Source organism: Mustela erminea, chromosome 15 (assembly GCF_009829155.1).
Source record: "Mustela erminea isolate mMusErm1 chromosome 15, mMusErm1.Pri, whole genome shotgun sequence".
Classification (NCBI taxonomy): domain Eukaryota; kingdom Metazoa; phylum Chordata; class Mammalia; order Carnivora; family Mustelidae; genus Mustela; species Mustela erminea.
Genome location: NC_045628.1, coordinates 85,895,507 through 85,922,747, shown reverse-complemented (window position 1 = coordinate 85,922,747; position 27,241 = coordinate 85,895,507). Strand labels below are relative to the sequence as shown.

General features: G+C 46.3%; 1 protein-coding gene across 4 annotated transcripts in view; it reads left to right on the top strand.

Moving 5' to 3' along the window:
* Nucleotides 1-26,565, top strand: part of LOC116573922 (SCO-spondin-like) — a 182,532-nt gene extending 155,967 nt beyond the window's left edge. For all 4 annotated transcript variants that reach the window (XM_032314335.1, XM_032314332.1, XM_032314333.1 and 1 more), the window contains 16 exons: nucleotides 34-161; nucleotides 897-1,041; nucleotides 1,980-2,112; nucleotides 2,430-2,591; nucleotides 4,754-4,785; nucleotides 4,881-4,999; nucleotides 5,206-5,417; nucleotides 5,954-6,116; nucleotides 6,331-6,413; nucleotides 9,038-9,198; nucleotides 9,340-9,505; nucleotides 15,615-15,730; nucleotides 16,511-16,629; nucleotides 18,507-18,636; nucleotides 24,187-24,324; nucleotides 26,062-26,565. In XM_032314335.1, coding sequence (XP_032170226.1) covers nucleotides 34-161; nucleotides 897-1,041; nucleotides 1,980-2,112; nucleotides 2,430-2,591; nucleotides 4,754-4,785; nucleotides 4,881-4,999; nucleotides 5,206-5,417; nucleotides 5,954-6,116; nucleotides 6,331-6,413; nucleotides 9,038-9,198; nucleotides 9,340-9,505; nucleotides 15,615-15,730; nucleotides 16,511-16,629; nucleotides 18,507-18,636; nucleotides 24,187-24,324; nucleotides 26,062-26,310 — 2,256 coding nt within the window. In that variant the 3' untranslated portion in view covers nucleotides 26,311-26,565. The remainder of the gene's footprint in view (nucleotides 1-33; nucleotides 162-896; nucleotides 1,042-1,979; nucleotides 2,113-2,429; nucleotides 2,592-4,753; nucleotides 4,786-4,880; nucleotides 5,000-5,205; nucleotides 5,418-5,953; nucleotides 6,117-6,330; nucleotides 6,414-9,037; nucleotides 9,199-9,339; nucleotides 9,506-15,614; nucleotides 15,731-16,510; nucleotides 16,630-18,506; nucleotides 18,637-24,186; nucleotides 24,325-26,061) is intronic.
* The last annotated feature ends 676 nt before the right edge of the window (nucleotides 26,566-27,241 follow it).

Sequence of the window (27,241 nt, the reverse complement as noted above, 5' to 3'; positions counted from 1 at the left end):
AGAGCCAGGACTCTTCTCTTACACCTCCCACAGGTGGCAGAGCGATGCTGGGCTGGAGAAGTTCGCCTGGCTGCCACCCGCAAGTGTGTGACCCCACAACTGCATGACTGCTCCTCCTTCTGTCACCCAGTGGGTGGAGAGCTCAGTGCTGAACTGGGCATGTGAGTAATGAAAAGCTGCTGAAAACAAAATGAATCCACCATCACCTGAAAGGTTCTGACTGTCCCCAGAGAACCCATCTGGAAAAGTTGGGCAGGACCCAGCCCTGATGGGAGACTGAGCCAAATACAAGATCCTTCCAGAAGCTTCCCTGTTAGCATTTCCCAAGATGGAGAGCTAGGCCAACAACAGTCAGGTCAAGCAGCCCAGAGCTGAGGAGGTCCTGGCAGCAAAGCAGAGTGAGCTCAACACCCCAGGTCCCTGAGCCAACTGCTAGGAGTGCCCCTGACTAGATACCAAGCCAAGAAGGATTCCAATTTTATCTGACATTCCAGCCTTCCACCTGACTTGTGGACCAGAGTTCCCCAGCATGCAGAGCTGGGGAGCCACTGTGCTGGGAGGCCCACCAAATAGAGTATTCCGGGCTAAACAGCATTCTCTCGCTTCACTCTCGCCTCAGCAGGGAACCCAAAACAAAAATTCTAAGCCTGTAAACTAAGATTTGTCCCAGACATTGATCCCATTTTGGGAGATGCCTAGGCTGGTACAGAAGCAGCGACTAGGAGAGTGCATTTTAATGAGTCATCATGGACCTCCATTCAAATTATAGTCACTGCTTAGGAAGCATACACACCTCATATCCTTCTGAAGGGGCCTCTACTAGCATAAAGGTATCAGGGGTGTGCAGCTCCTCCATATCCATCAGAGCAGACCTACCATCTTCTTCTCTCCCACAGCTGCCAGTGCCAGGAGTATATCTCAGCTGAAGAGCTCTGCGATGCCCAGTGTCTGGCCAGGGCCCCCCAGCTTGCCCTGGCCTGGGGTTCCAGCAGACAGCTGATCCTCAGTGTGAAGAGTGAGACAGGAGACAGCGACCAGAGTGTAAGTCCAGCTCAGAGAAGGGCTGGGATGGAAGGGCAGCCTCTACCTGCTAAGGACTCAGGCATCCTGGCTGCAGAAACCAGGCAGCAGAAGGAAAAGTCCATTTGCTAACCAGTCTTTCCTACTCTGTTGCTATCTGTATGAATTTCCATTCTGTAGGCTGGAGGGAAAGGCAGAAAGGAAGTGTATTTGTTGGTACAATAATGTCAACCATCTGCTTTGAATGCCAGAAGAGAGCTGAGAAAGCATCAGCTTGGCTTTACATAAGTGTGAAATGAGGCCCAGGGACATGAAAGCATTCACCATGGTCACAAAAATGGTGTGAGCCCTGCTGGAACCGAGCCTGGGCCTCTCTTCCCAGCCTAGACCTCTGGTCAGAGAGCAGAGCCTTCTCTTGGCCACCATCATGTTGGCTATGACTGTCTTCAGGGCCTCAATGTTTCATCAGGTTTGGAGAGGCAGAGGATCAGGGCCCAGACACAGTGCAGATCTGGCTCACCCTGGACATTTGCCTACCACAAGGTTCTAGGTGGCTGTGTGTGTCTGCCATTGAAAGAAGAAGGATCACTGCTGTGGCACTGGAGAATGGATTTGGGGTGATAGGAAGATAAGTGTTCTGAAGAAGTTGTTCTGTTAGTAGGAATTTGGAAGTAGAGAGAAAAGGAGAAAACAATGACCTGGTACAAGGATCAGAGATGAGTCAGGGGTGTTTTCTGGAGATAAGGAGAAGCCCAGGGCATAGGAGGCCACCCGAGCAAGTTTCACTGAGAAAGGAGACATGTCCTAATAATGTAGGCTGATAGTGGGCATCCTTGAACTCAGCATCACCAAGGGCTCTGCTAAAGGGCACAGTCTGGGTTTCTGGTCATCCATCATTGCAAGCCTCTCTGCACCTCCTGTCCTCTCCAAGTGTATAATGCTGTGTTGCATGTTCTCAGGAAATAGTGAGCACTCTGGGTCCAGACCAGTTCTTCCAAGGGAACGCCAGGGTCCATCTGATCCAATGTGGCCCCCATGGCATCTTTGGCTTTGTCATCTCCAGAGTGGACATGCTTGGCTCCTTCCTCCTTGGTAAGTGGAGGAGGGTACCAAGCCCAGGCTTTCTCAGAGAGTGGGAGGAGTGAGGGGCAGCTGCATGCTTCCACTAATAAATGGGAAGCTGGGTCCCCCACCTAAGGCCCCTGAGAAGCTTTTCAGCCCTGTGTTGGTGTTCAGGAGGTGAGAGTCTGGCAGGGACCACAGAAGACCTTGTCCTTGGGGAGGTGAGGGTCCCAGAAGGGCTGAAACTCCTAAAAGGGAATCGAGACAGGATAGGGTCAATAGGTGAGTATGTGTATATCCCCAGACAAGCCCAGGTCCCACAGCGTTCCTTCTCCAAACTCTCCCAGGACCACCTGTATCCCAGCCCTGGCTGCAAAGGCATCATCGGACTACAGGACCGGAACACTCTGTCCCTCATGACCCCCACATCCATCCCCATATTCCAAATCCAGTGGTCTGCCTGGCAGAGGGGGATGTGATTCTTTTCCAGCTTTATATTCTTCCCCACAGTAAGTTTCCTACTTCAGTACATTGGGGACCCTTCCTCTGGCCTGACTCTCTCATCCCTCCCCTGCCTGGCTGTCCTGTGACTTCACATACTGACCACACCTTTGAAGGGGCAAGTCACAGGCCTGTGTTGTACCCCTGTTCTCAACCTGATTGGACACTTCACTGTGGGCCTCCATGCACTTTCTCAGAGCAGATGTTCCAGTCCAACATTGTGCAGCTCCTCCCTGCAGCCCATGAGGGTCAGACTTCTGTGCCTTGGGTGGAGGCAGGAACTCACTTAGGGGAACTCTTGTTTGAGCCAGTCCTCCTGCATGTCCACTCTGTACCACATGGTCATCCATCCAGGGCCTGAAGCCCCCCAGAGGCAGACTCCTCAACCCCTCCTGGCAGCCCCCTACATCTTCAGATACCTTGGTTTATAAGGATTGTCTTCCTTGCAATGAGCAGAAGCCTGTCTCCTGTGACTCCCATCCCTGGGAACCTCAGAACAAGACAGAGTTTTCCTCCATGAGACAGCCTTTACTGATAGAAAAGGGTCTCATCCCCTTTGGGTTCAGTGCCACCTGCCATGCATTAAGCACAGTTTGAGCCCTTGGTAGACCTTAATTTCCTCCATTTCCCCTGCCAGGTACTTCCCCAGGGTGCTGCTGTGGAGTGGATGGGCAGTCCCCACACACCCAGCCCACCTACTCACACACAGATGACAGATGTACAGCGCTGTCCCACTGAGATGCCCCAGGACACTAACTGGCTGGGCCGAGACAGGGATAGTTCTGCAGCTCTAAAGACATGAGAGAGGCAAGAGAGAAGCCAGCCCAGGGCTGGCTTCTTTTTATCTTCTCCAACAGATTTCTTTTTTAAAGAAATGGATTTTGAGGAGAAAAAAACAAGGGCTGAGAGGTATGGAATAGAAAATAAAGGCAAATATAAACTGTTCTGCTAATTGTTTTATAACCACAACAAATTAGTACAGATAATGCTGTGTACAAACAACACAATAAAGGTTCAAAGATTAAGGTGCTCCCTCAGGCAATGCTGAAAATAGTCGTCTCTGGTATTTGGAATTTATGCTTCACTGGGTATGAGGCACAGCCATGCTTTTAACCTGATTTAAACAGAAGAATGGCCCCTTGGCCCAGGTAGAAATAGTTGAAGAGTTTGGTTTCATGGGTCAGTAACTACTGAAGTTCCTCCCCACATAGCAGTGCTAAGGCGATGAGCATCCACGGGGGAAATAAATCCTGGAAATGAACTCTAAACATTTTTGCCCTGGTTTCCAGGCCAGGTCTCCTGTAAACCCACTGGGACCTGAGAAACCTCCATTCCCTCTAAGCCTTGGTATTTACATGTGTGGAGTGAACCCAGTTGCATTCCCCCTTCTCCACACAGCGGGGAGGTAAGATCAGAGCCCCATCTTTTGGGAAGAATGGGAGTGCTCAGAAGAACTGACACCTATGCATGGGAAAGACCTCCTGTGCTGAAGGAATGGCCTGTCTGGGCCTGTCTGTATTTCTGCCAGACTCCCCATCCACCACCTTAGCTGCTCCTCTTAGTCATCCCACACAGCATGTATTGAGTGCCTGTTGCATGCACACTGCCTGTCAGGGGTACAGAATTGAATGGGTCTCACCTCTGAGAGTGCCAGGGCTGCCAGCTGTGCTCTTGCACAAAGGGCATGGGGGCGTGGGGGCCCCTGTTCACTGTGTTTCAACAATGTGCTGGTGTGCACATTTCTCAGGCCAGGGGAAGAAATGGTCTTTCCCTGACACTAAGATTTTTTTTTTTTTAAGATTTTATTTATTTATTTGACAGACAGAGATCACAAGTAGGCAGAGAGGCAGGCAGAAAGGGGGGGGGGGGGAAGCAGGCTCCCCACTGAGCAGAAAGCCTGATATGGGGCTCGATCCCAGGACCCTCAGATCATGACCTGAGCTGAAGGCAGAGGCTTTAACCAACTGAGCCACCCAGGTGCCCTGACACCAAGATTATTAAATGATTATTATTATAAACATGAAAGGATGAAACATGCCATTTCATGAAAACATGTCTTCTCAGTTTGCTCACTCTCCCACGGACAGACGCTGAGCTGTCAGGATGTGAGCTGCCCAGGCCTGGACTGAGGAGGCCCCTGGAACCCAGCCCCACCCTGCTCTTTCTCCAGATCGCTCAGCCAGCCACTATCCTGTGTACCAGGTGCAGCATCTGTTTAACAGCAACCCCCACTGGGACTTTGGGGCCTTCAGGAGACTCAGGCACTTGATACAAGAAACTCACCTCAACTTCTCAAGGTAATCTCAGCTAAGCTGTCTGGGAACTTGGAGGGGCCACGGTTCCTCATGTGTAAGACAGAGCTGGGGAGGCACTACAAGGACCAGAGGAGGATGGGAAGCCACCAACTCTGTGGGAGGTAAGACCAGAAGAGACCAATGGCAGGTGAGTCCTCCTGAGTACATGGAGTGGAAGGGTTTGGGAGTCATGGACAGCTTCCTTGGGCCACATTATTCCTGTGCGTGGGAAGGGGTCCTGCCACAGGTTAAGGTCACTCACATTTAGCCTGAAATGAACAACCCAGAAAAGCTGACTATCCCCATATTCTGACCTTTCATCCCCCAGGTTTGCCCACCAGTTCCTAGATCCAGGTACATATGTGTTTCGAGACAATGGGCTGCCTGAAAGCTTCATGGTGGTGTTGGTGAAGAAGAAAGGAGTGGCCTGCAGTCCCAGTCTATCCCCTATACAGCCCTCCTCCCCATATCAGCTTATCAGGCACGGGGTCCTCAGGCGGAGGCTGCCAAACCTGGGCCCAGACTGGGCAGTGATCACAGGTACTGACCTTGGACCAGAGTAGCCAAGACCCAGAGGGGGCATGGGAGAAGCCTTTCACATCAGGACCCTGAAGTGTATGTCCAGTCCTGTCTGTTCCTTTGGGCATAACCCCAAAGACTTCAGATGGGCACAGGGACAAACTTGTCCCTGAACTAGGGCTTCATTTGCCAGGTAAAGTAAATTGAATTTCCTTCTTGGGGCCCCCCTTTCTCCCTGCCTCCCAAGCCGCTCAGTTTTGGGACCTGTCCTTATGAACAGGGAGGATGTCATGGTAAACGAGGCCACTGAGTAGAGTCATAGGCTCACAGAGACGCCTATTCTAACCTCCTCTGTGGGTTTTCCATCCATCTTCTTTCCTGCTTCTTTTTAAGCAATCTCACTGAGCTTTCCAGGCTGAGCCTCAGACAGTGGTTCAGTCATCGCCCCCTGCCCAAGAGGGCAGAGAGGGGCAGCCCAGCAGTGCCTGAGGCATAAAGCCTGCAGATGCTCTGAGTGGTCATCACATGGCCCCTGCCCCTCTCCCCTGCCCTTACAGGAGTGCTGCTAGCTATTGGCTTAGCAACCATGCTGCTGACAGGCCTTAGCCTCATACTGAGACCGCCGCTAGCCCAAGCCTGCCCTATGAGGACTTGGAGGCCCCAGTGGAGGGGACTTGGAGGGCCTCATGTGCCCACTGAGTATGTGCCCCTCAGGGACAGGTAAGTCCCCTTCTACCCCTCACTCCTTTCCCAGCCTAGGGGCCATGGCCGGTCTGGCCACTCCCCACCCTGGCCCTGCCCACACTCATGACCCCAGGGCTGACCCTGGAGACTCAGGAAAGAATGCCTTCCCAAGCTGACCTGTGATGTTCATAGCTGGCACTCCTGGTCCACGTGAGCCCTGTGCCACCTGTGTGTAGGTGCTTTTTTCCAGCTTTCTATCCTATGAAGATCTTAATCCTCGGGACTCTGAGGAAGAAGCGGATTCCAAGAAGACAGCCATTACCTGGGGCACAGGTACCACACTTGTGTGGAACAACTCTCCTTCTCTCTTCCCGCCTTCTACCCCAAACTGCACCCCAGATACACACTCTGGATAACATCTTATATTTCTACAGCACTGATGATTTATAAGAACTTCATGCTGTCCATCTGATCATCACAATGGTAGCTAGAAGTATGTGTTTTCAGGTGTTTTCCATCTCCATTTTATAGACAAAGAGACTGAGGCTCAAGGAAATGTGAGTGGCTTCCCTCAGATCCCCAAGTGGCAATTTTTAGATAGTAGGTGATGTGGGACTTGAAGCGAGAGTTCTCTACTCCTTACTGTGCTGCTCAGGAGTTCTTAAGAAACTAAGGGCAATTCTCCAGCTCATGGCTAACTTGCTGTAGCTCCCTGCAGGGGCAGAAATGAAGCCCTGCTACGGAAGCCCTTTACAGGATCACTCACCTGCCTCTGTCAGCTTCTCTTCTCACCTGGAGAATTGGACATTGCCTCCATTTTCAGGAGGACATAGAGGGACCACATGTTCCTCCTCATCCCCACTGGGCCCCGCCATGAGGAGGAAGTGTATACAAAAGTGCATGAAGAAGCAGCTCTGCCAAGACCTTTCCTCTGCTTGGGAATAACAACTGGATTACCTCACTTCGGACATCAGACAAAGAGACAGAGGAAGGGCCCTATAAGCTCTCAGTGATGTGGGTTCACAAAGCTTCAAGTTTGCCTCCATTTTGTCCTTAAGTGCCATGTTGCAGAAACCACAGGAAGCAAGTTGAGTGCCAGGGACCTGGAGGAAGCAAGGAAGTGAGTAGTACAAGGCACAGCCATGGGACCAAACCAGCACTAGAGGCTTGCTAGTTGTGTGAACTTGAACACAGGCCTCCTCATACCATCCACACATCCACACAGACAAACACATATATCCACATGCATCCACACACATACACATTGCATATACACCCACACATAGACACACACACACACCATCCAAGGCAGGCCTGCCTCTGTGCTATCACTGACTATGACTTTGCATGGGCATCAGAGGCTGTTCATCTCTTTCCTGGTGATAGCTCTGGATAGTGAAGACAGCAGGCATAGAGAACTGACTGAGTCCAGGACAAATCTATCCCTCCCAACCTAGGTCGCCCCTTGGGGGATGAGCAGCAAACCCAGCTGTGCAGAACATGTACAGTATGGACACCAGGAAGGGTACACAGAATCAGGGGTAAATGCCAGCACTTTAATCTTCAAAGGAAGCCTCCATTCAGGGTCAGGGCTGGGGGTTGGGAGCTCATTGCAGGGATCTCCCACAGGGGGAGATGCTGGCACAGGGCTTTTTTGGTTAAAGGACTGACCGTGTAGGGGAGGGTGAAATGCCCCTATACAATGGGGCATGTGACAGGGCACATAGAGAGAAGATCTTGATGGTGAACGGGGTCTGAAAAGCTGCTTTCCCCCCTTCCCACCTGAACAGCTGGTAGCTCAGGGAACAGACCCCACCTGGGCTACAGAGGAAGGAAAGGAAGGCAAAACTGGCTGTGCAGAGGTCTGGCCCATGTTTGTTACCCAAAACAAGATCTCCTGCAACACTGTGCCAGCATGAATGGGACTACCCTTCTCCCCTCTTGCACCCATCAGGTCTGGGAAAGAGTAGTGTAGGATTGGCAGTGGACACACACTCAGCTTCCTATTCACACTCCTGCAGGCCATTCTCTGAACAAGGCCTAGGCCGACATGAGCCTTCACACCACCTTCTTTCTTTCTTCTTTCTTCCTTTGAGACTCAGCTCCACCAGGAAAGGCAGTTGGAAGGGGAGCCCCTTCACTCACATGTGTCCTAACAGAGTAGAATGGGTTTGAGGAGAAGAAGGTCAAGGGGTTTAAGACCCTCAACCAAGCGACATTCCTGCAGGGAGTGACAGAACCCCACCAGGGTCCAGCAGCCTAGTGGAGTTGCTTGATTTACTCCCTTGGGGTCTGTCTGGGTCACACTCCAGCCTGAAGCCTAGAGGAGACACCTCAGCCAGACAAGTACTTAGTGAGCCTCTACTGTCTGCCAGGTGCTGTGGGATACCCGAGGCTGAGCAGGAGTCCACAGAGCAGTGGGGACAGGTGGGGCAAGAGCTGTTGAAGGGGAGCATAGAGTGGTTATAGGGACATGAGGACAGTGAGATGAACTCAGGCAGAGGGAAGGGGCAGCCAGTTGTGGCCTGCAGAACCCTGCAAACAGCCTCCTCAGGGGGCTGCCATCTTCTCCAGCTCAGGGAGACCCACCCTCAGCAAAGCAGGAAGGCAGTGCCCACTACCCAACTCTTATGTGTCACCAGGCACAATGGACAGAGGCTGTAAGGATCCCTGTTGGTCACACCCCCACAGAAGAGATTCTCTCCACAGCCACTGCTACCTGCCTCTAGGAAGGCTTCCCACCTCCTCCAGCTCCCATCAAACCTAGCCCCTGTCTTTCCTGCCAGTACTAACCCTCTGCCTACACATGCTTCTTCTGCTCTCCTCTTTCCTGCATACCTGCCTGCAAAAACCCCAGAGGGAAGGAGAGAAGCTGCAGAGTCAGCACCCTCGGGCCCAGATTCTGCTTCCAGCTCCTGCTCCATCCCATAGTCTCACTCCATGCCTTTCTCCTGCAGGAGAGCCACTCCCTGTGAAGACCCTAGAGGACTTCAGCACCCGTACTCTCTACGACAAGCTCGAGGACCAGAGCCTGCATGTGGTGGCCCAACTGAACAAGCACCGGAGCGATGCCCTGGCTTTCTACAGAGGCGCCAGCCAGCAGCTCCAGGGCCTCAAGGTCAAGTGCAATTCCCAGACAACCAAGCCACTGACACCCCCACCATCCCAGGGAGCAGGGGCCCCCCTCACCCACTTCTGGAAATTGCCTGAATCAAGAACACTCGTAACTGAGAGAGTGACACAGCCATGGTTTTTCCAGGACATTCTGCAGCACTTCAGCGCAACTGAGCAGCATGTTCTGGGGAGGGGCGGAGACCTAGAAATGGAGGTCACAGCTGCTACCAGGACAGCCACTGGGCTGAGCAAGGAATCTTGGGGCCGCCACACTGCAGCTTCACTCAGGGAGCCCTGGCAGCATCCTCTAGGTGAGAGACAGGTGCCCAGGGGTGGGATTATGATGTCATAATATTAACTCTAACTTTGTATAGCACCTAACTTTGTATATCTTATATTTATCATCTCACTTGGTGCTCAGGACCCCCATGTCATAACTGGAAAGCATCAACCCTGATGACAGAAAATGGTCCTGGACCTGGAGAGGGACGTGATTTGCCAGAAGGGGAGGGAGACTCGGATAAAACATAGCAGAGCGATGTTTGCCCCTATTCTCCTGCTGGCCACATCCATCATTGTGCTTTAAGAGCTGTCTTTATGTAGGAAATCAGGGTGACAAGGGCCTTAAGGCCCTTGAGAGTCTCCTTAGCTTATACTTTTAGCTTTGTTATCTAAAGGGCAAAAGCAATACATGCTCCTTAGAAAAGTTTCATCAATACAAAAGAGTAAATAATGGAAAGCTAAAGTCCACTTGACCCCAAATCCCAGCAACCCCATAGGTCTGTAGATGAATATTTATTGGCTCTTTTTTGGACCCTGTGGAAACTCCTTCCACAACAGCCTATACTCTGAAATACTTCTGCCATCTGGTAGAGTCCAGATAACCGCCTTCCAGGTTATAAAGGCGGCTTCTTTTACAACCTGGGTGTTGCGGTTCACTGTAAAGAAGCATGTGGTAGACAAAGCTTATGATGGAATAGGGAATAGGGTTAGGGTGTGGAGGGACATCCCTGGGTCTTCCTGCATGGTCTGACTTACAGTCACACTCAGATATTAGAGCCCAAAACTGAGCATCATCCTGGTTGGGTCTGACAGATGACAGCTCTGGGTGTGCAGTCTCCAAGCTACCCCTGAATGGCCCCAACATCCCTGTGTTTAGGCCACTGGATAAAGCACAGCTCCAGCTGCCATGGTAGAGAAACCCGCCTCCATGTTGTAAGTGGTAAGGGTTGTCATCCCCTTGCTCCTGGCCCCTCTCCCTCCCTGTGAGTGTCCAGTGGACACCAGTTTGGGGTGAGAAGGGGGCCACCAAGCTGTTCTTTGCAAAACTGTGTCCCCCAGGAGGCAAACTAACCCAGCAATTCATCCAACAGGCTTACCCATAGCTCTCACTGGCCTAGCCGCATGCTTCTAGAGAGTATGCAAGCCTTCTCCTCCACTCTAGAGACAGCCTGGGTGTTCACTCCCATGCCAGGAGCATGGACACTGGAGGAGGCTGTGTGCTTCCTGGAACAAACACTCCTGGGCTCAGCAAAGACTTCCCAGCCCCAAAGCATGTTCTGTGGTGGCCCAACTTCAAGGCAGGAAAACCTAAGCTTGTTGCTTAAGTCATCCGTGTCTGAATCCAGACCTCAGCATAAAATCAGCTGATTTTTTTTCTTTTATTTAAATTTTGTTAGTTAACATACAGTGCCATATTGGTTTCTGGAGTAGAATTCAGTGATTCCTCACTTACATACAGTAAGTGCTCATCACAAGTGCCCTCTTTAAAACTCATCCCACTACTAACCCTTTCCCTGCCCTCCTCCCCCCATCAACCTTCTGTTTTCTAGCACTAAGGGTCACTTATGGCTTGTTTCCTTCTCTTCTTTTTTTTTTTTCTTTTCCTCCTTTCCATATGTTCATTTGTTCTCTTTCTTAAATTCTACAAATGAATGACATCATATGGTATTTGCCTTTCTCTGACTGACTTACTTCACTTAGCATAATACACTCTCACTCCATCCACATCATTGTAAATGGCAAGATTCCATTCTTTTTGATGGCTGAATAATATTCCTGTGTGTGTGTGTGTGTGTGTGTGTGTGTGTGTGTGTGTGTGTGTGTATACCACATCTTCTCTATTCATTCATCAATTGATTTAACATTTGGGCTCTCTCCATAATTTGGCTATTGTTGATAAAGCTACTATAAATGTCAGGGTCCATGTAACCTTTTGAATCTGTATTTTTGTATCCTTTAGCTAAATACCTAGTAGTGCAATTGCCAGATTCATTTTTAACTTTTTGAGGAACCTCCAAACTGTTCTCCAGAGTGACTGCAACAGTTCGCATTCCCACCAACAGTACAAGAGAGTTCCCCTTTCTTTGCATTCCTACCAACCCCTATTGTTTTTTGGGTATTTAATTTTAGCCATCCTGACAGGCGTAAGTTGGTATCTCATTGAAAATCAGCTGACTTTCCGTCTCTTGAAGCAGTTTACCAAACTGCAGATTGTAGCTTTCTATAAATCAGTTTAATAAGTTGCAATAAGCATTAAAAAAAAAACCTAGAAAGGAATAAAATCAAAACTACCAGAAGTCACACATTTATAAAAAGTGATATGGCTTCATACAACTCTCCTTGTAGTATTATACATACATATATGGAGAAGCATGCAAACAATGAATTTCTTAGTGTGCACTGTGATTCTTAAGTATAGAAGCCACTGTCTACAAGGAATCTAGTAATGGGATTTGCCCCCAGAAGATCCCCTTAAGTCAGAATCCCACAGGCCTCAGTCCCACCTGGTCAGCAAGAGCCTTGGGGGAGAAGTTCAGAGAATTTGTGTTTGCCTCATCACAAGGGAAGAAATCTCAGATCCAAGAAAGAAGGGTCTCCAGTTCTGGCCTAACATAACCATTTTTAAGAGAAACCTGCAGAATTTACATTATATCCCTCAGGACAACATCAAGTCATAGTAATGAGAATAAACTTGATGGATTACTTGTTTATTCCCACAGGTTCTGAGGGGCACATCCCTTGTTCTTCATCCCCAGGGTGTGTTGTAAAGAAGGTAGGGAGAAGACAGCCACTTTAAAGGGGAAACACATGATTCCTAAATCTGGTAGACAATTTCTGCCTGACTTAATGTTTCCTTAAATTATTCATGTTAAAGGACTTATTTAGAGGAAGAAAAGTTTTTTTAGTCTCTAATTTGGGAAGGAAAAAGAATTAAAATAGCCCATAATATGGCAGCATCCCACCAGATGGCTATCTATTCTGTCTATTCAGTCCAATCAGAAAATAAGCCCTTCCCTTAACTCAGCATTTAGAACACTTGATGGAAGCTCCTTACAGGATGGCCCCCAGAGGCCTGTCTCAGCTATTGGACATCAGGCCAGGATGCTGTCTTGTCAGCATCAAGAGGGGACCAAGGAGCATCCCCAGGAGAAGATCTGGACACATGGGTCATCTGACCAAGGAAGGGAGAATGCCCCACTCCTCCTGTGCACAGCTGCCTGGGACTCTGGGGGCTACCACCCACCTTTGCACAGCTGTCTGGGACTCTTGCGGCTCTGGGATCTCAGCTTCTCCAAGCGCTCTCCTCCACAGTCCTGAGGGCTGTTGTAAACACTGAGCAAGCACTGTCTCAATTAACCCATTCAGTTCTCACAGGAAATCTATGAGTGACATTACCATAATTTTATAGATGAAGGAACAGTGTCTTAAAGAGGCTAAAAAGTCAATTCCACCAAAGTTACATGGAGAGTGACAGAGCAGGGCTAGCCAGAAGCCCAGTCTCCACCATGCAGCCCTTAAACATCTCTGCCACCTCTGGCTGAAAGGGCATGGAAGAATGTACCTCACTCGAACCCAAGGGCCCACCACTCAGCCACCAGGCTCCAGTTCCAAGAGCCCAGACACAGTCCTTTCCACTGAGCTTCCTGGCCCTGTTGGGGACACAGGCTGGCCAGGCTGGTCTAGGGTCTCACCTCTTGTTCCTCAGTATAGATCACTCTACGGAAAGGAGTGGGTGACTGGAAGAATGTGTTTGAGGCTGAGATCCAAGCACTTATTTTTTCCATGATGATGGCCATGTGTCCTCAAAAGCCCTTGCAGAAAGGGGAAGCAGGTCAAACAGATGCCAGAAACCTTGCCTGGCACATGTGTATACGTGTGTGTATTTGTGTTCATGTGTGGTCTGTGAAACCACAGAGATGGAGCAATGTTGTTAAAAGCTTTCCTTGACCTCTCAATACAATTTCCTCTCCTTAAACTTATCCATACGTATCTGGGCTGGAACACCTGGCCAAGTGATCATGAGAAGAAGGACATAAAAGGCTACCTTCCTCTGAAATTGGTCTGGGACTAAGCTGTAAAAACTTCATGTCCTAAAAATCCTCTCCATGGGCACTGACAGGAGCTGAATGAAGAAGACTAAATGAAGCCTACTCCTTGCCTAGCTAACTGAAGATAGAGGCTTCCATTATTTCTTTTTGTTTTTAATTCATTTTTTATTTTCAGAATAACAGTATTCATTATTTTTTGCACCACACCCAGTGCTCCATGCAATTCGCGCCTTCTATTATACCCACCACCTGGTACCTCGACCTCCCACCCCCCGCCCCTTCAAAATCCTCAGATTGTTTTTCAGAGTCCATAGTCTCTCATGGTTCACCTCCCTTCTAATTTCCCCCAACTCCCTTCTCCTCTCTAACTCCCCATGTCCTCCATGCTTTTTGTTATGCTCCACAAATAAGTGAAACCATATGATAATTGACTCTCTCTGCTTGACTTATTTCACTCAGCATAATCTCTTCCAATCCCCTCCATGTTGCCACAAAAGTTGGGTATTCATCCTTTCTGATGGAGGCATAATACTTCATAGTGTATATGGACCACATCTTCCTTATCCATTCATCCGTTGAAGGGCATCTTGGTTCTTTCCAAAGTTTGGCAACCGTGGCCATTGCTGCTATAAACATTGGGGTACAGATGGCCCTTCTTTTCACGACATCTGTATCTTTGGGTTAAATACCCAGGAGTACAATGGCAGGGTCATAGGGAAGTTCTATTTTTAATTTCTTGAGGAATCTCCACACTGTTCTCCAAAGAGGCTGCACCAACTTGCATTCCCACCAACAGTGGAAAAGGGTTCCCCTTTCTCCACATCCTCTCCAACACATATTGTTTCCTGTCTTGCTAATTTTGGCCATTCTAACTGGTGTAAGGTGATATCTTAATGTAGTTTTAATTTGAATCTCCCTGATGGCTAGTGATGATGAACATTTTTTCATGTGTCTGATAGACATTTGTATGTATTTATTGGAGAAGTGTCTGTCCATATCTTCTGCCCATTTTTTGATATGATTGTCTGTTTTATGTGTGTTGAGTTTGAGGAGTTCTTTATAGATCCTGGATATCAACCTTTTGTCTGTACTGGCATTTGCAAATATCTTCTCCCATTCCGTGGGTTGCCTCTTTGTTTTCGTGACTGTTTCCTTTGCTGTGCAGAAGCTTTTGATTTTGATGAAGTCCCAAAAGTTCATCTTCGATTTTGTTTCCTTTGCCTTTGGAGACATATCTTGAAAGAAGTTGCTGTGGCTGATATCGAAGAGATTACGGTCTATGTTCTCCTCTAGGATTCTGATGGATTCCTGTCTCACATTGAGGTCTTTTATCCATTTTGAGTTTATCTTTGTGTACGGTGTAAGAGAATGGTCGAGTTTCATTCTTCTACTTATAGCTGCCCAGTTTTCCCAGCACCATTTATTGAAGAGACTGTCTTTTTTCCAAAAAATTATGTAATGAAGGTTAGAAAATTAAAAAGAAGAAAGCAATTAAATAATATTTTGGCAAAATTACCCTGCAGCTTATCAGGTTCCCTCTGAATAGGTATTTCAGCAAGTCACAGTGCAGTTCTTGGAGACTGCTGGGTGTGAATCCCAGCACAGCCTTGGTCTTGGCAGCAGGTATCCTAAGTTGGCCTGGCAGCTGTGGGGAGTAGAGGGGAGGGCACAAAAGCCAAATGCAGTACTCAAAAATGCTCAAGCAGTCAGAAGTAACAGATTATGTATAGAGATGAAAGATCTTTAAACATTTCTGAGTTAAAAAAAAAAAAAAGAAGAAGAAGAAGAAACAGAAGGAGTTGTATAAGAAGGGAAGAGATTATGTATAAAAATTTTATTCACACATAAAAAACCATGATGTAGTCGTCAAGGTTCAATCCACATATATTTAGCACATTGGAAAGACTGCCTGAAGGACTGAGAGAGACAGAAGTGGGTTCGGAGATGGAGGTAGAAATGGAATAAAAAGGCAAAAGTCTCACAACAAAGCTTCAAAAATGGGAAAAAGTCAAGTAAATGTAAGGTGGGTCATCTGTGGTCAGATGAGATGACTGTGTATGAGGCTGGTCTTTGTGTCCTCCTTCCCCAGGCTGCACCACCAGTGTCTCACCCCTGGGCTTGCAGCCAGAGCTTGACAGAGTGATCGTGGCCCTGGCATCAGCACTTTCTCATGCATGTGGGCAACCAACTGGGGCCAGCAGAAAGGTGAAAACCCCCCAGGGTGATAAAGTGTTCTTGTGTTTCCAGACATCTTCACTATCACCCCAACCTTGTGGAGACTCATTTGGTGTACACTCAGGCACACATTCATGCACACTTTCATGCATGTACACACCACACACAACCACATACATGTGCACATTCAAACACCAAACTCATGCATACATACATATCTGCACACCACACACACACACACACACACACACACACACACACACGGACCTGACACTCTTCTGGTGGCCCTGAGCTCTATTCAGAAATCTAGGGTGCACTGCCCATGCTCATAGGTTAACCCCTGTTTTTAGCTCTTTATCTTCTCTAAGATGTGTGTCAGAGACAATCTCCCCAGTCCCCTTGATAATCTGGCCTCTTACACAGAGCTCAGAAGAGAAGCACAATTCATGGATCCTACCCTGAGAACAGCATGTCAAAGGGAAAAAAGACTCAGAGGGCCTCTGTTCAGGAGTCCCTGCCTGATATATCCCCAGTGCAACTGGGCAGAATCCATCACAGTCACATTTGTTCCCAAAGTGCCTGTGGGGGCAAGAAAAGGAAGACCATAACACATATCATGGCTACTGACCAGACACTTGGGGCCCCCGGGAGAACTAGGCAGTCAGTGGTCTGGCCACACCAAGACACGAAATCCCAAGCTCAAATCAGTGCAGGTGCCCGTGGTGGTTCAGCAATGATGCCCCTGTCCATCACAGTTCTTTTCTGGGCCCAAAACTGAAGGAAAGTTGCAAAACTGTCTGTTCTTCCAAGGCCTCTCATCAGGTTGGTGAACAGCCTCTCCCTACTTATCAACAAGACTCTCACCTGGCAAGTAACATGACCCTGAAGCCACAGCCTCTGCCCTTGGATGAAGAGCACCAAAGTACAAGGTGGGGACAGGTATCAGCATCAGGCCTTGCACACAGCTGCTATATTCTTTGGTTGTGATCCTTAGTAAAGATGACATAGGAAAGAACTTTAGGGTTCAAAACCTGTGGCCAAGAAAAAATTCTTGAGATATCTTTGGTACAAAAGGTGATTTTATTAAAGCACAGGGTCAGGTCCCGTGAGCAGAAAGAACTGCTGCAACAGGGTTGTGAAGGGTGGCTATATACTTGGGAATTGGGAGAGATAAAGAAAAAGGGAGGTTTTAAAAGAACTTTCATATGCTAAGGAAGACCTACAAGATAATGGCCCTCTGATACTGCATTAACATTAAGTTACTTGGGAGATTCTGGAAAAATATCACATATGTTTCCTCCAGGAGTAGAGGGTGGTAGGGAGGTTGTAGAGTGTGAGCTTATCCAGTCTTCAGGCAGTCTTTTGTTCCATCATCACTGAGAATTGTATTTTTCATAACCAGAACCGGATTTAAATCCTTAACCCACTCATATCTAGCTGAAGGCTCTGAGATGCTCTTCCCATAGTAATTCACCCATTGTCCTGGCTACCTTGGTTTACCAAGGGATTCGCTGGTTTGAGTAACTCATCAGAACTCATGTCATTTACTGGGTTTATTCCCACCCATGGGAACAAGGCCACATTCGCTCTGGCTGACTCTGGACTTCACCAGACCTATCTCCTTCCAACTTTCCTTCCTCTGACACACGGTCTCCTCCACAACATAGCCTCATGGTTGACTTGTTCTTTCTCCAAGTCAACCCAGAGGCTGAGATGGATCTGTTAACTTGATTTCTCTCCATGCATTTAGATGCATGGTCTATTCCTCCATTCATCCCTCTTTAATAACAATAAGTGGTAATAGTCATAGTAACTGTTTGTATGTACTGGACCTGAGGAAAACTCTTTTTTTTTTTTTTAAGATTTTTTATTTATTTATTTGACAGACAGAGATCACAAGTAGGCAGGGAGGCAGGCAGAGAGAGAGGAAGGAAAGCAGGCTCCCTGCTGAGCAGAGAGCCCAATGCGGGCCTCCATCCCAGGATCCTGAGATCATGACCTGAGCTGAAGGCAGAGGCTTTAACCCACTGAGCCACCCAGGTGCCCCTGAGGCAAACTCTTATCTGCTCTCTAAGTTAATCCTCACAATAACCTATAAAGTAGACACTTTATAGGCACATACACATGAAAGAGCTCAGTGAAATGTAAAGGAAGGGTCCTTAGAACTGGGGCTTACACAGCATCTTAACAGAACAGTAAATTTTAAGAGAGGTGAAAAAACAAAAGAAAAAGAAAAGAAAAGGTCTTTGAGTTTCTAGGGCATCAATCTGTGAGAAGGTAAATATATGAGAGAACTAGTGGAGAAAAAGGGCCAGTTTTAGCAAGGTTTTTGTGTAAATTCCTCTGGTGCCATCTCTAGGCTGATAAGCATCTAGAGTTATCTCATTGATTAACTCCCGTCTTTCCTAGAGAGTGTTGCACGGCACCTGTAAAATGTATGTCCTGCTTTCAGGTAAATAGGGTGAGAGCAGAGCACTTGTCTTATATCTGTTTCTTCTCAATTGCCTTCAGCTGAAAATAATCAATATGCCAAGCTGGCATATTTGGCATATTTCTGGATGGCATATTCTGTACCCATTACTGAGAAGTCATTCACCTGCTGAGACAAGAATAGTTTTGTGGGTGCAGTTTCAGGGAATCTATGTGTGTCTGTCAGTTTCTCTGTCATGTTAATAATCTCATCCTTCTCTAATCCCAGACATCTCAGGGAGGAGTTAAAAGTGGCCAATATGTTCTTTTTCTGGTTGGGGAGATGTACTACTGGGTAGCAAAGGCCTAAAGTATATCTCTCATTCCCTTTTCCTAGATTCCAGCAGGACTTGGGACCTGGACAGCTCCCTCAGTGTGCCACCGAAGGAGGAGATAAAATGAGCCCAAGTTCTATGTTGTGGATCCTCACAGCTGGACACAGGCACAGAGCATTTCCTGAGCTGCAGGTAGGAATCTGACTCTGTGACCAATGTCCTCTTCACCTCAGAGAGTGCTATGGGTCTCTGCCTCCTCCAAGGATTCTCAGCTGTTTGGTTGTCCCATCTTTCAGCCCTCCTTGTTACCTAAACACTGTATGTGACTCTGGGGCTCAGAAATCAAACACAGAGGTGGAGAAAACATGACTGGGAGGGATATTTTGTGGGAAAAGAAATTAGGATAAAATTAGGATTGGAGAATATTGTTCAATACAATCCAATTAGGATTAGAGAATATAGGTTAAAAAAAATCACTCATTAAGTGTTCACTGATTGTCTATATAGGGGAGGAAATCATTTTTTCTATGTCCTTCAAGGTTCTTCTAGCTAGACTAAGAATTAAGTTGACATGAGACAGATTAACAGGAGAAAATCAAATTTAATTTCATACATATGGAGAATCCATAAAATCAGACAAGGAGATCCTAAAATCAGACAAAAGAAGATATATCCTGAACTAAAGTTGGGAATAGGGAATTCAAAGGAATAAATGCAATTCACAGGAAGATGAAAAAGAGAAAATGTTTGGTCAACAAATGCTTGCTGGATCATCCAGAAACAATAGGACATAGAAAGGACTTTGATGCAACAGGCCTTGCTCCATTCCTCCCTATCCACCACACCTAGTTCACATTACAGTGTAGTTTTCTATGGTGACCACTCTCTCCCTCTATCTAAATTATGTTTAAGTCTTTTTGGCCTTGATTGTTTTAAACTTAGCATGATCTTTATGCCAAGTTGGCTGGTCTTAGTGGGTGACAGCCCCTGGCCCCTACATCTATAACATTCATAAGGGCAAGAGGTGGGAGCCTGTGAAGGTTTAAAAGAATCCCAAAGGAAGGCAACAATAGGTATGATCATATAATAATATAAAAAAGGATTCTCTAGGTCAAAATTTGCCATCAACAGATACTTTTGTTCTGTGAGAAAAAAATATGTAAATAGCCCTAAGAGAAAGGAAATACCAACAGATAAATTTATATGAAAAGTATTCAAAGAATCAGAGAAATCTTAATTAAATGTTAGTTAAACTAGATGCCCTTTTATATCTACATAAATTCTTTTTATTGTTTGTGAGGATGACAGAGATAGATGTACCACATCCGGCTAATTGAGGATAAAAAGTTAAAACCTTGCTGGAAAGCAATCTGGCACTTTGTGTCAAAAGCCTCTAAAATATTCAGTCCACTCAGTATCTCTAATCCTAAGAATCTGTCTAAGAGGAAAAAAATTTAAATACAGACAAATATGAGGAAACAAGGACATTGAAATTTATTATGTTATAAAAATAAATGGAGATGATCTAAATTTCTGATAATATAAGGGTTTACCTAAATTACGGTAGAGCTCTACTATGAGATATTAATGCCTTTATGAAAAACAAGGTTATAGGGGCGCCTGGGTGGCTCAGTGGGTTAAGCCGCTGCCTTCGGCTCAGGTCATGATCTCAGGGTCCTGGGATCGAGTCCCACATCAGGCTCTCTGCTCAGCAGGGAGCCTGCTTCCTCCTCTCTCTCTGCCTGCCTCTCTGCCTACTTGTGTTCTCTGTCAAATAAATAAATAAAATCTTTAAAAAAAAAAAAAGAAAAAGAAAAACAAGGTTATAGAGAATTTTCAATGTTATTAAGGTAAAAGATGAAGATAGAGAATTGCACATGTGGAATGATTTCACATGTGGGTGTATATATTCTTAAAAAGACACATGGGAAAAACAGAAAGAGAGGGCCATAAAAACAGTAGTGAGAGTAGTTTGAGGGAAGAGAGAGAGAGAAAAACTGAAGTGAGAAGACCCCAAAATTTAAGAATGATTACTGAGTATCAGTTAGCTTTTGCTGCAGGACTAACAACACAAATTCTCAGCAGCAAAGAACAATCAGGATTTATTGCTCCTATGTCTGGGGGTTCACCTAATTTGGTCTAGGCCTGCCCCACAGTTCCAGATCTCACAGGGTATCTGCATTTCACCTGGGCCCCAGATCCAGGCTGGGCTTGCCTGAGACACTGTTTTGGGGCAACGGTGCTTCAGGGGTCTCTCCTCTTCCTCCCAGGGCCAGCAGGCTAGCCTGGACATGTCCTTCTTACAGTATTTATTGGCAGAATAACAAAAGATCTCTTCAGGCCTGGCCTCAAAACTGGCACCAGGTGACTTCTGCCTATATTAATCCCAAAGGAAGTCAGATGGTGGAGTTCAGCTTCAAGCTATGAGAAAAAAGCTCACACACAGTGGGAGAGCACCACAGAAGAACGTGGTGAAGGCCGTAAGTCTAGAGAGGGCAAAGAAGTGGGACCCTCCATGCAGACCTCCTCAGTAGGTTATCATAATATTAATGTACTCATTTATACATTTAAATGTTATATTTACTAATATTCTGCACTGAGCCAGGGTTACCTTTTATGATAAGAAAAATGTAAGTTGGGAGATTCTTTTGTTCTGGCATACTTATGTTTTTCATTTCTTTTTAATCAAAAGATACTTGAGCAGATCTGATAGTAAAAGGAATGGAAATGGGAAAGAAGCCTATGAAACATAATGTTGTATCCATAAGGCATCCTCAGAGATTACAGTTTCTGCTCATTAACTTAAAACAAGTGCCACCCCTATAAGGTATAGCAATACCTACAGATGTCACTGACACTATTCCTTCACACAACCCAGGATGGTCACAGATTGGGAAATTCTTTCTATGGAAAGAACATTTTCCCCCTTTCCTTCTTTATGAAAGTAAAATAGCAGATGCTGTGACAGTCCATGACATAATGGAGTTAACATGACATGGAAGGTTATTGGTACCCAGAATGGATGGTAATGATTTTAACTATCATCCCCACACACTAAGCCATGATTAATTTTCTCTCTGTCAAAACCACAGGGAGTCACATTAGTGTCCAAAAAGGGCAGAAAGAAAAGGTGTTATTTGTTGAGAGCCTCCTATGAGCCAGGACTGTGCTGATTGCTTTCACAGAGAACACCCATGTGAACCTCACAAAAACCCTCTGAGACAGACCCACTGACTCTTCAGCTGTGGAAGCTGAATGTCAGAGAGGGAGGTAAACTTGCCCAAGAGAGTTTTAAGTCCCGTTCTATCAGAAACTTCTGCTTTTTCTTCTGTATCATGCTGCCTGATCTCATTCAGAAACACAAATAAGGAAGGCGACAGAGATCTTACCCTGATCCCCATCTTTTTCAATCAGCTTTTACAGAAGAAGGGCTGAGTGTGAGGGAGCTATGTCTAAAAATAGGTCTAAAGATAGGTCAAATCCATTTCCTTTGCTCAAAGAACTGACAGGTGAGGAAGGCATCTTGGTGTCCAATGAGATGGCAAAGTGAACACACAATACGGACATGTATAAAATTGCATATGCAAAAAACATCATCTATTAATGAATAATGCTAGACAACATTTAAAATTTCTACCTCTGTATTTCTTCACTTCTCCATTATGTTTCCTATCTATTTGCCTCTGGGTTCCATATTCCAGGTGATTTCCTCATAAGTTTCTACAAACCCACTACAGTTGGTTCCATATGTAAGCCATTGTTTTTCTCTTCATGTGTTTTCATTTCTAGATTTATTTTCTCCATAATGTTCCTGTGCTTGCCTTATGAATTTTATTCCTTCTTTTGGTCTTCCTTCACACATTTTTTAAAAAGATTTATTTATTTGATTTAGAAAGAGTATGTGTACATGTTGGGGAAGGGGGAGAGATAAAGGAGAAAGAGAATCTCAAGTAGACTCTCTGCTGAGCAAGAAGCTCTATGTGGGGCTCAATCGCATGACCATGAGATCATGAGCTTGAGCTGAAATCCATATGCAGATGCTTAACTGACTGAGCCACCCAGGCACCCCCTTCCTTCACACTTTAAACATACTTTTATGATAGCTATGCTCAGATTTTACTGTTATCTCTAGTTTCTTGAGGGTATTTTCATCAAATCTGCTCACTTTTATGCCATTGGGTTTCCTTCCGTATTTTGTGTTTTCATCCACAAGTCATCTTCAGGGGGATTATCCTCTGTACATGCCTCCCTGTGGGGCAACTATCATTGTCTCCACTTGCACACTATGAGGTTTGTTGCTTCCAGTTCTCTTGGGAGGTTAGTTTCCACATCCTTCATCTCTCTCTTTCATCTGGCCTCTTACAGTGTGCTCAACTTCATGGTTCCAATTTCTCACATCAAATCTCTTCCAGCCTCAGCCCTGAGCAACAAGCTTGCTCAGCAATGGGCCATGCGCTCAGGCCAGGAGTTTTTAATTCAACTTCATAGAAGTTACTGAGTCCAGACTTTACTCAGGCAGCCACAGGCCAGTTCCCACCACAAATAGCCTCAATATGGCAGTTAACACCTCAGCCTTTAAGAAAAAATACCTCCATGCCATGTGCCTTCAGCTTCGTCCTACCACTGACTTGTCTCTGCATCTCTGGCGTCAAGAGAGTTTTCATTGAAACATGGTTCTGCATTTGTATTTACATTTTATCTGGCACTTCATGTGTGGAGCAAGAGGTGAACTATCCATGACAGCCAAGTTGGCCAGGCAATTGGATGTTGTATTAACTGAGGGAATGCCACAAATAGCTTAAATGTAACATGTTCAAAAGCGAACCCATCAGCACCTATGATCTACAAAGTTTAGGATCGTTCTTTCTGCTCCATAACCCTTAGCACACGACTTTCATCTTCATGGTCCTTGTGGTCACAAGATGGCTGCTGGAAAGGTAGGAAGGTAAAAGGGCACAGACTGACTGAGTCAGCTCTCTTTTTAATGAGGTTTTCTAAAATCCATCCATTCAACAATTTTCTTTTATATCTCATTGTCCAAGACTTATGGAAATCTCAATCTAGAAGAAAGTCTGAAATAAGCAGTTTTTTAGCTGAGCACACTACACTCCCCACAAATTGAATTCTATTAATTAGAAATTCTCTGCCATAGTAGCTGAGACTAATGCACAAGACTCTTTGTGACCTACTGTCTCTAGCCCTTCATCACCTCCATTTCTCCAGTATCATCTCCTTCTACTTTTACAAACAAATTCTTTGCTACCACCAAACTGAAGCTGGACTACTTCCTATAGCAACCTTCCCACAGCAATCCACAGGTAGCATTAGTCACTCATAATTTCTTATTTTAGGTCTGCCATTCTTGATAGACTGTAAACCCCATGGAAGTTCACAAATGGAATTTCAGAACTAATCACTGGCTTGACAAATACTGGGTGCTCAATAAATCTTTCTTTACTTATGAGTGGATGGACAGGTGGATGGAGTGATAGATGGATGAGTGTTCTCTTTCTCTCTCATATCTCTATGTTTTCATATATGCTGTTCCCTTTGCCTAGCATGCCCTTCTTCCATTGTCCACCCAGCTAATTCCTGTTTATCATGAAAATTCAACTGAGATGTGCCCCATACAAGAAAGTTCTCCCTGGTCACACCTACCTGGATTTGGTGTCCTGCTATTTGCTCTTGTGGTCCCTGTGCATCCCTCCACAGCAGCCTTTACCATGTGTCCCTTGTTTTTAGAGAAAGATTTGGCAGGTGGAAGATACTTTGGATGAGATGAACAAAGAGTTCTTCTGGCTCACTGCTCAAGCCCTGGAGCTCCAGAAAGAAAAGGACAAACCAGCACAACTGCTCCCAAGTGAAGGCAATACATTTGTGGTAAGCCCAGCAGACCACTGCCTCAGCTCCTGAGGTGCCCACAGATAGCTGGGTCTCACAGTCTGCCATAGAAGGGATTGAGACCAGAACAACCAGTTCTGATCAGAAATCCCACCAGCCATAGTTTGGTTTTGCCTGTTTGTTTTGGCAAGTACTTCTAGAGACAGGGAAGCCCACTCAATCAGCTTGGATTTGCAGCTGGGGTCTCTAAGTAAACTTATGGCCTGGAAAGATTGAGGAAGAACATGAAAAGGGAACAATAAAAAAGCAGTTCAGATGCAGCCTAACCAGTAGCACATGGTTCTAGAACAGTGACTTTTTCACAAGATGCATCGGTCATCTAGATTGCTCCTCCATCCTAACTTGGGTCTTTGGAGGTATCAATACAGGGAAGGTTGGAGTGGACAAAGACAAGAGACAGAAGGGATGATTTAGTTGTCCCTGCACTGAGCTCAATAAAACTCTATCCACTAAAGCAGGCAGCCAGCTTGTGGGCCTTAGTTTTCCATTTGGAAATTTTTAATACTCCTTTAAAATACCATTTTTCTTGACCTGAGTTTTTTTTTGCATACTCTTAATTTCTGCACCCAAGCCCATTCCTCCATCATCTCACCCTACTCCCTGCCTTACTAAGTCACTAAACACAGGCAATGCTCTGAGTGGTGGAGGAGCATGCATAGACACCTCCTCTCACCAGGCATCCAAGAATGGGCATCTCTGTCACCAAGGAATCCCTTCTTCAGCTAAGAAGGGCCCTGGGAGTGAGGACCCAGGAGGAACAGCATTGGGGCACTGCAGTATTCCATAAATACAGAGAGTTCCATGAGAACGTTGTATATGCCTGGGCCTTAATGTTGGGAGATTTGGAAAATCTGTTCTTGGTCAAGCTGACCTCCTTCTTCAGACAAAAACAATGAGAAAGGTCACCTGTGCTCCCAAATGAATAAAGGAAAATTTATCTTGTGTACAAACAAAGGCACAGCGGGGGCTGTGTAACAGCCATGAAATGCACAGATGCCCTTCCCAGCAGGGCTGAAGGAATAGTCTCCTGAGGCCCAAAAGTTTCCCTGAACCCCCAAGGTGGGTCTTCCTTATGAAACCCAAATGCAGATGCCAATTTCCCCTTGTATTCTTTCCTCAGTGTGTTTATTGTTCCTTCCCTGAGCTTCATCTAGACTTTTCCCAAAAAGGTCACACTAAGCTGTGGGGTCTCTAGACAGCCACTCTCCAGTCAGATAGGCAGCTATGATGTCAGTTCCACTGCAGAGGGATCTAGCACAAGGATCTATCATTGACTGCATTGAGGGGCTCAGATGATTTGGTGAGGATAAAATAACAGGGATACTTCAAGATTAAAGAGACATTATATAAATATCTCTAGTATTAAGGAAGAAAAAAAAACAGGATGAGCTGAGGGGCTATAAAATGCAGCAAGATTTAATTATTCAATAATTATTCCAAATTATTAACCATGATAATTATGTAATGATATAATTAGTTGTTGTGCATTACTGTAGCAACATAAACTCAGGGAACACTATGTCTTTATTAGTTAATTGTGAGGTCATTGCCTGGAGGTAACTTGTTGGCATCTGCCCAAGTATTTGGAAGGGTGGTAATGCCTAGAGGTTGTTAGAGTGACAAGCATCTTGCCAATGTTACATGGTAGTTTCAGGAAAGAGTGAGTTTACAATTCACAGGGGCCACATCTCCTTTTTCTATTTGTGTCCTTTTCAGGAGGTTCCCAGCATCTTCCCTTGTGAGTGGCAAGAAGAAAGACCCTACCCAGTGGAGGCAAGTGGCCCAGAAGGAGACAGTCTGGGGACCTGGGCCCTGAAGAGTGAGCAGACCCTGATGCTGGGAGTTAGAAGAGCCCACCTGGCTCAGAGGATTGAAGACCTGGAGTGGGAGCTGTCCCTGCTCCTCCAGGTGACAGATGGCAGTGTGTGTGTCGGAGGGAGCTGGCCTAGCCTGGGGAGACACTGAGTCACACAGGATATTGCGATGGCCATCTGTAGGAGTGCCTTCTCCACAGAGAACATAACCTGGTTAATCAGCTCATTCCTGATAGGAAGGAGTGGGTGTCTAAGGGGCCACAAGCCTAAAGCATGTTCTCAGTTTTATGACATGCTTCTTTTGGATAATACCCAGATTTCTTTCAGAGCCTAAACCTTGGCTTGTGCAGATTTCTGTCTGCCATCTTTGGGGTAAGGGAAAATAAAGTTATACAGGTTGAGAAAATTGACATGTATTCCCATCACTGAGTCTATTCCCCATTCTCTCTTCAGGGTGCTGGTCATTGGGTGCTCTAGTCCAGACCAAATGCCCTCAACAGCTTTACTGGGGAGCCTGGTTTCAGGATTGAGAAGTGTTTGGGATGGGAACCATGAGGACTTAGGTACAGCCATAGCACAGAGCTTCCACACCCATCTTCCAGTCCTCAGGGGAACCCGTAAGCCACATTCCTTGCTTGGTTTCAGTGATCTCCTGGAGCACAGAAAGGCTGGCCATGCCAAGCTGGAAAGCCCCAGCCTCCTGTGCCATACTGAAGGCCTCAGCCCCAGAGGGGACTCTGCTTCCCCAGGACAGCCTGAACTTTCTGCCTTCTGTGCCTTTGCACAAGCAGCTCTCTTCCCAGAAGGTCTCTCCTCTCTCTGTCCGCTTATGTCAGCTAAAGCTCTTTGTACCCTCCACGACCTAGCCCAGAGGTGCCAGGCTCCCTGCAGCAATTCTCAACTTCTTTGCAATCTTTCTCTCCTTTGAGTCCTCATGTTGCCTTGTCTCTACTATTCATCATATTCCCACGTTAGCCATTTGTGCCATGGTTTATCCTTTCTTCTAGACTTTAAGTTCCTTAAAAGCAGAGTGTGTCACACACACACACACACACACCACATCCCACAGCACACTCCTTTAC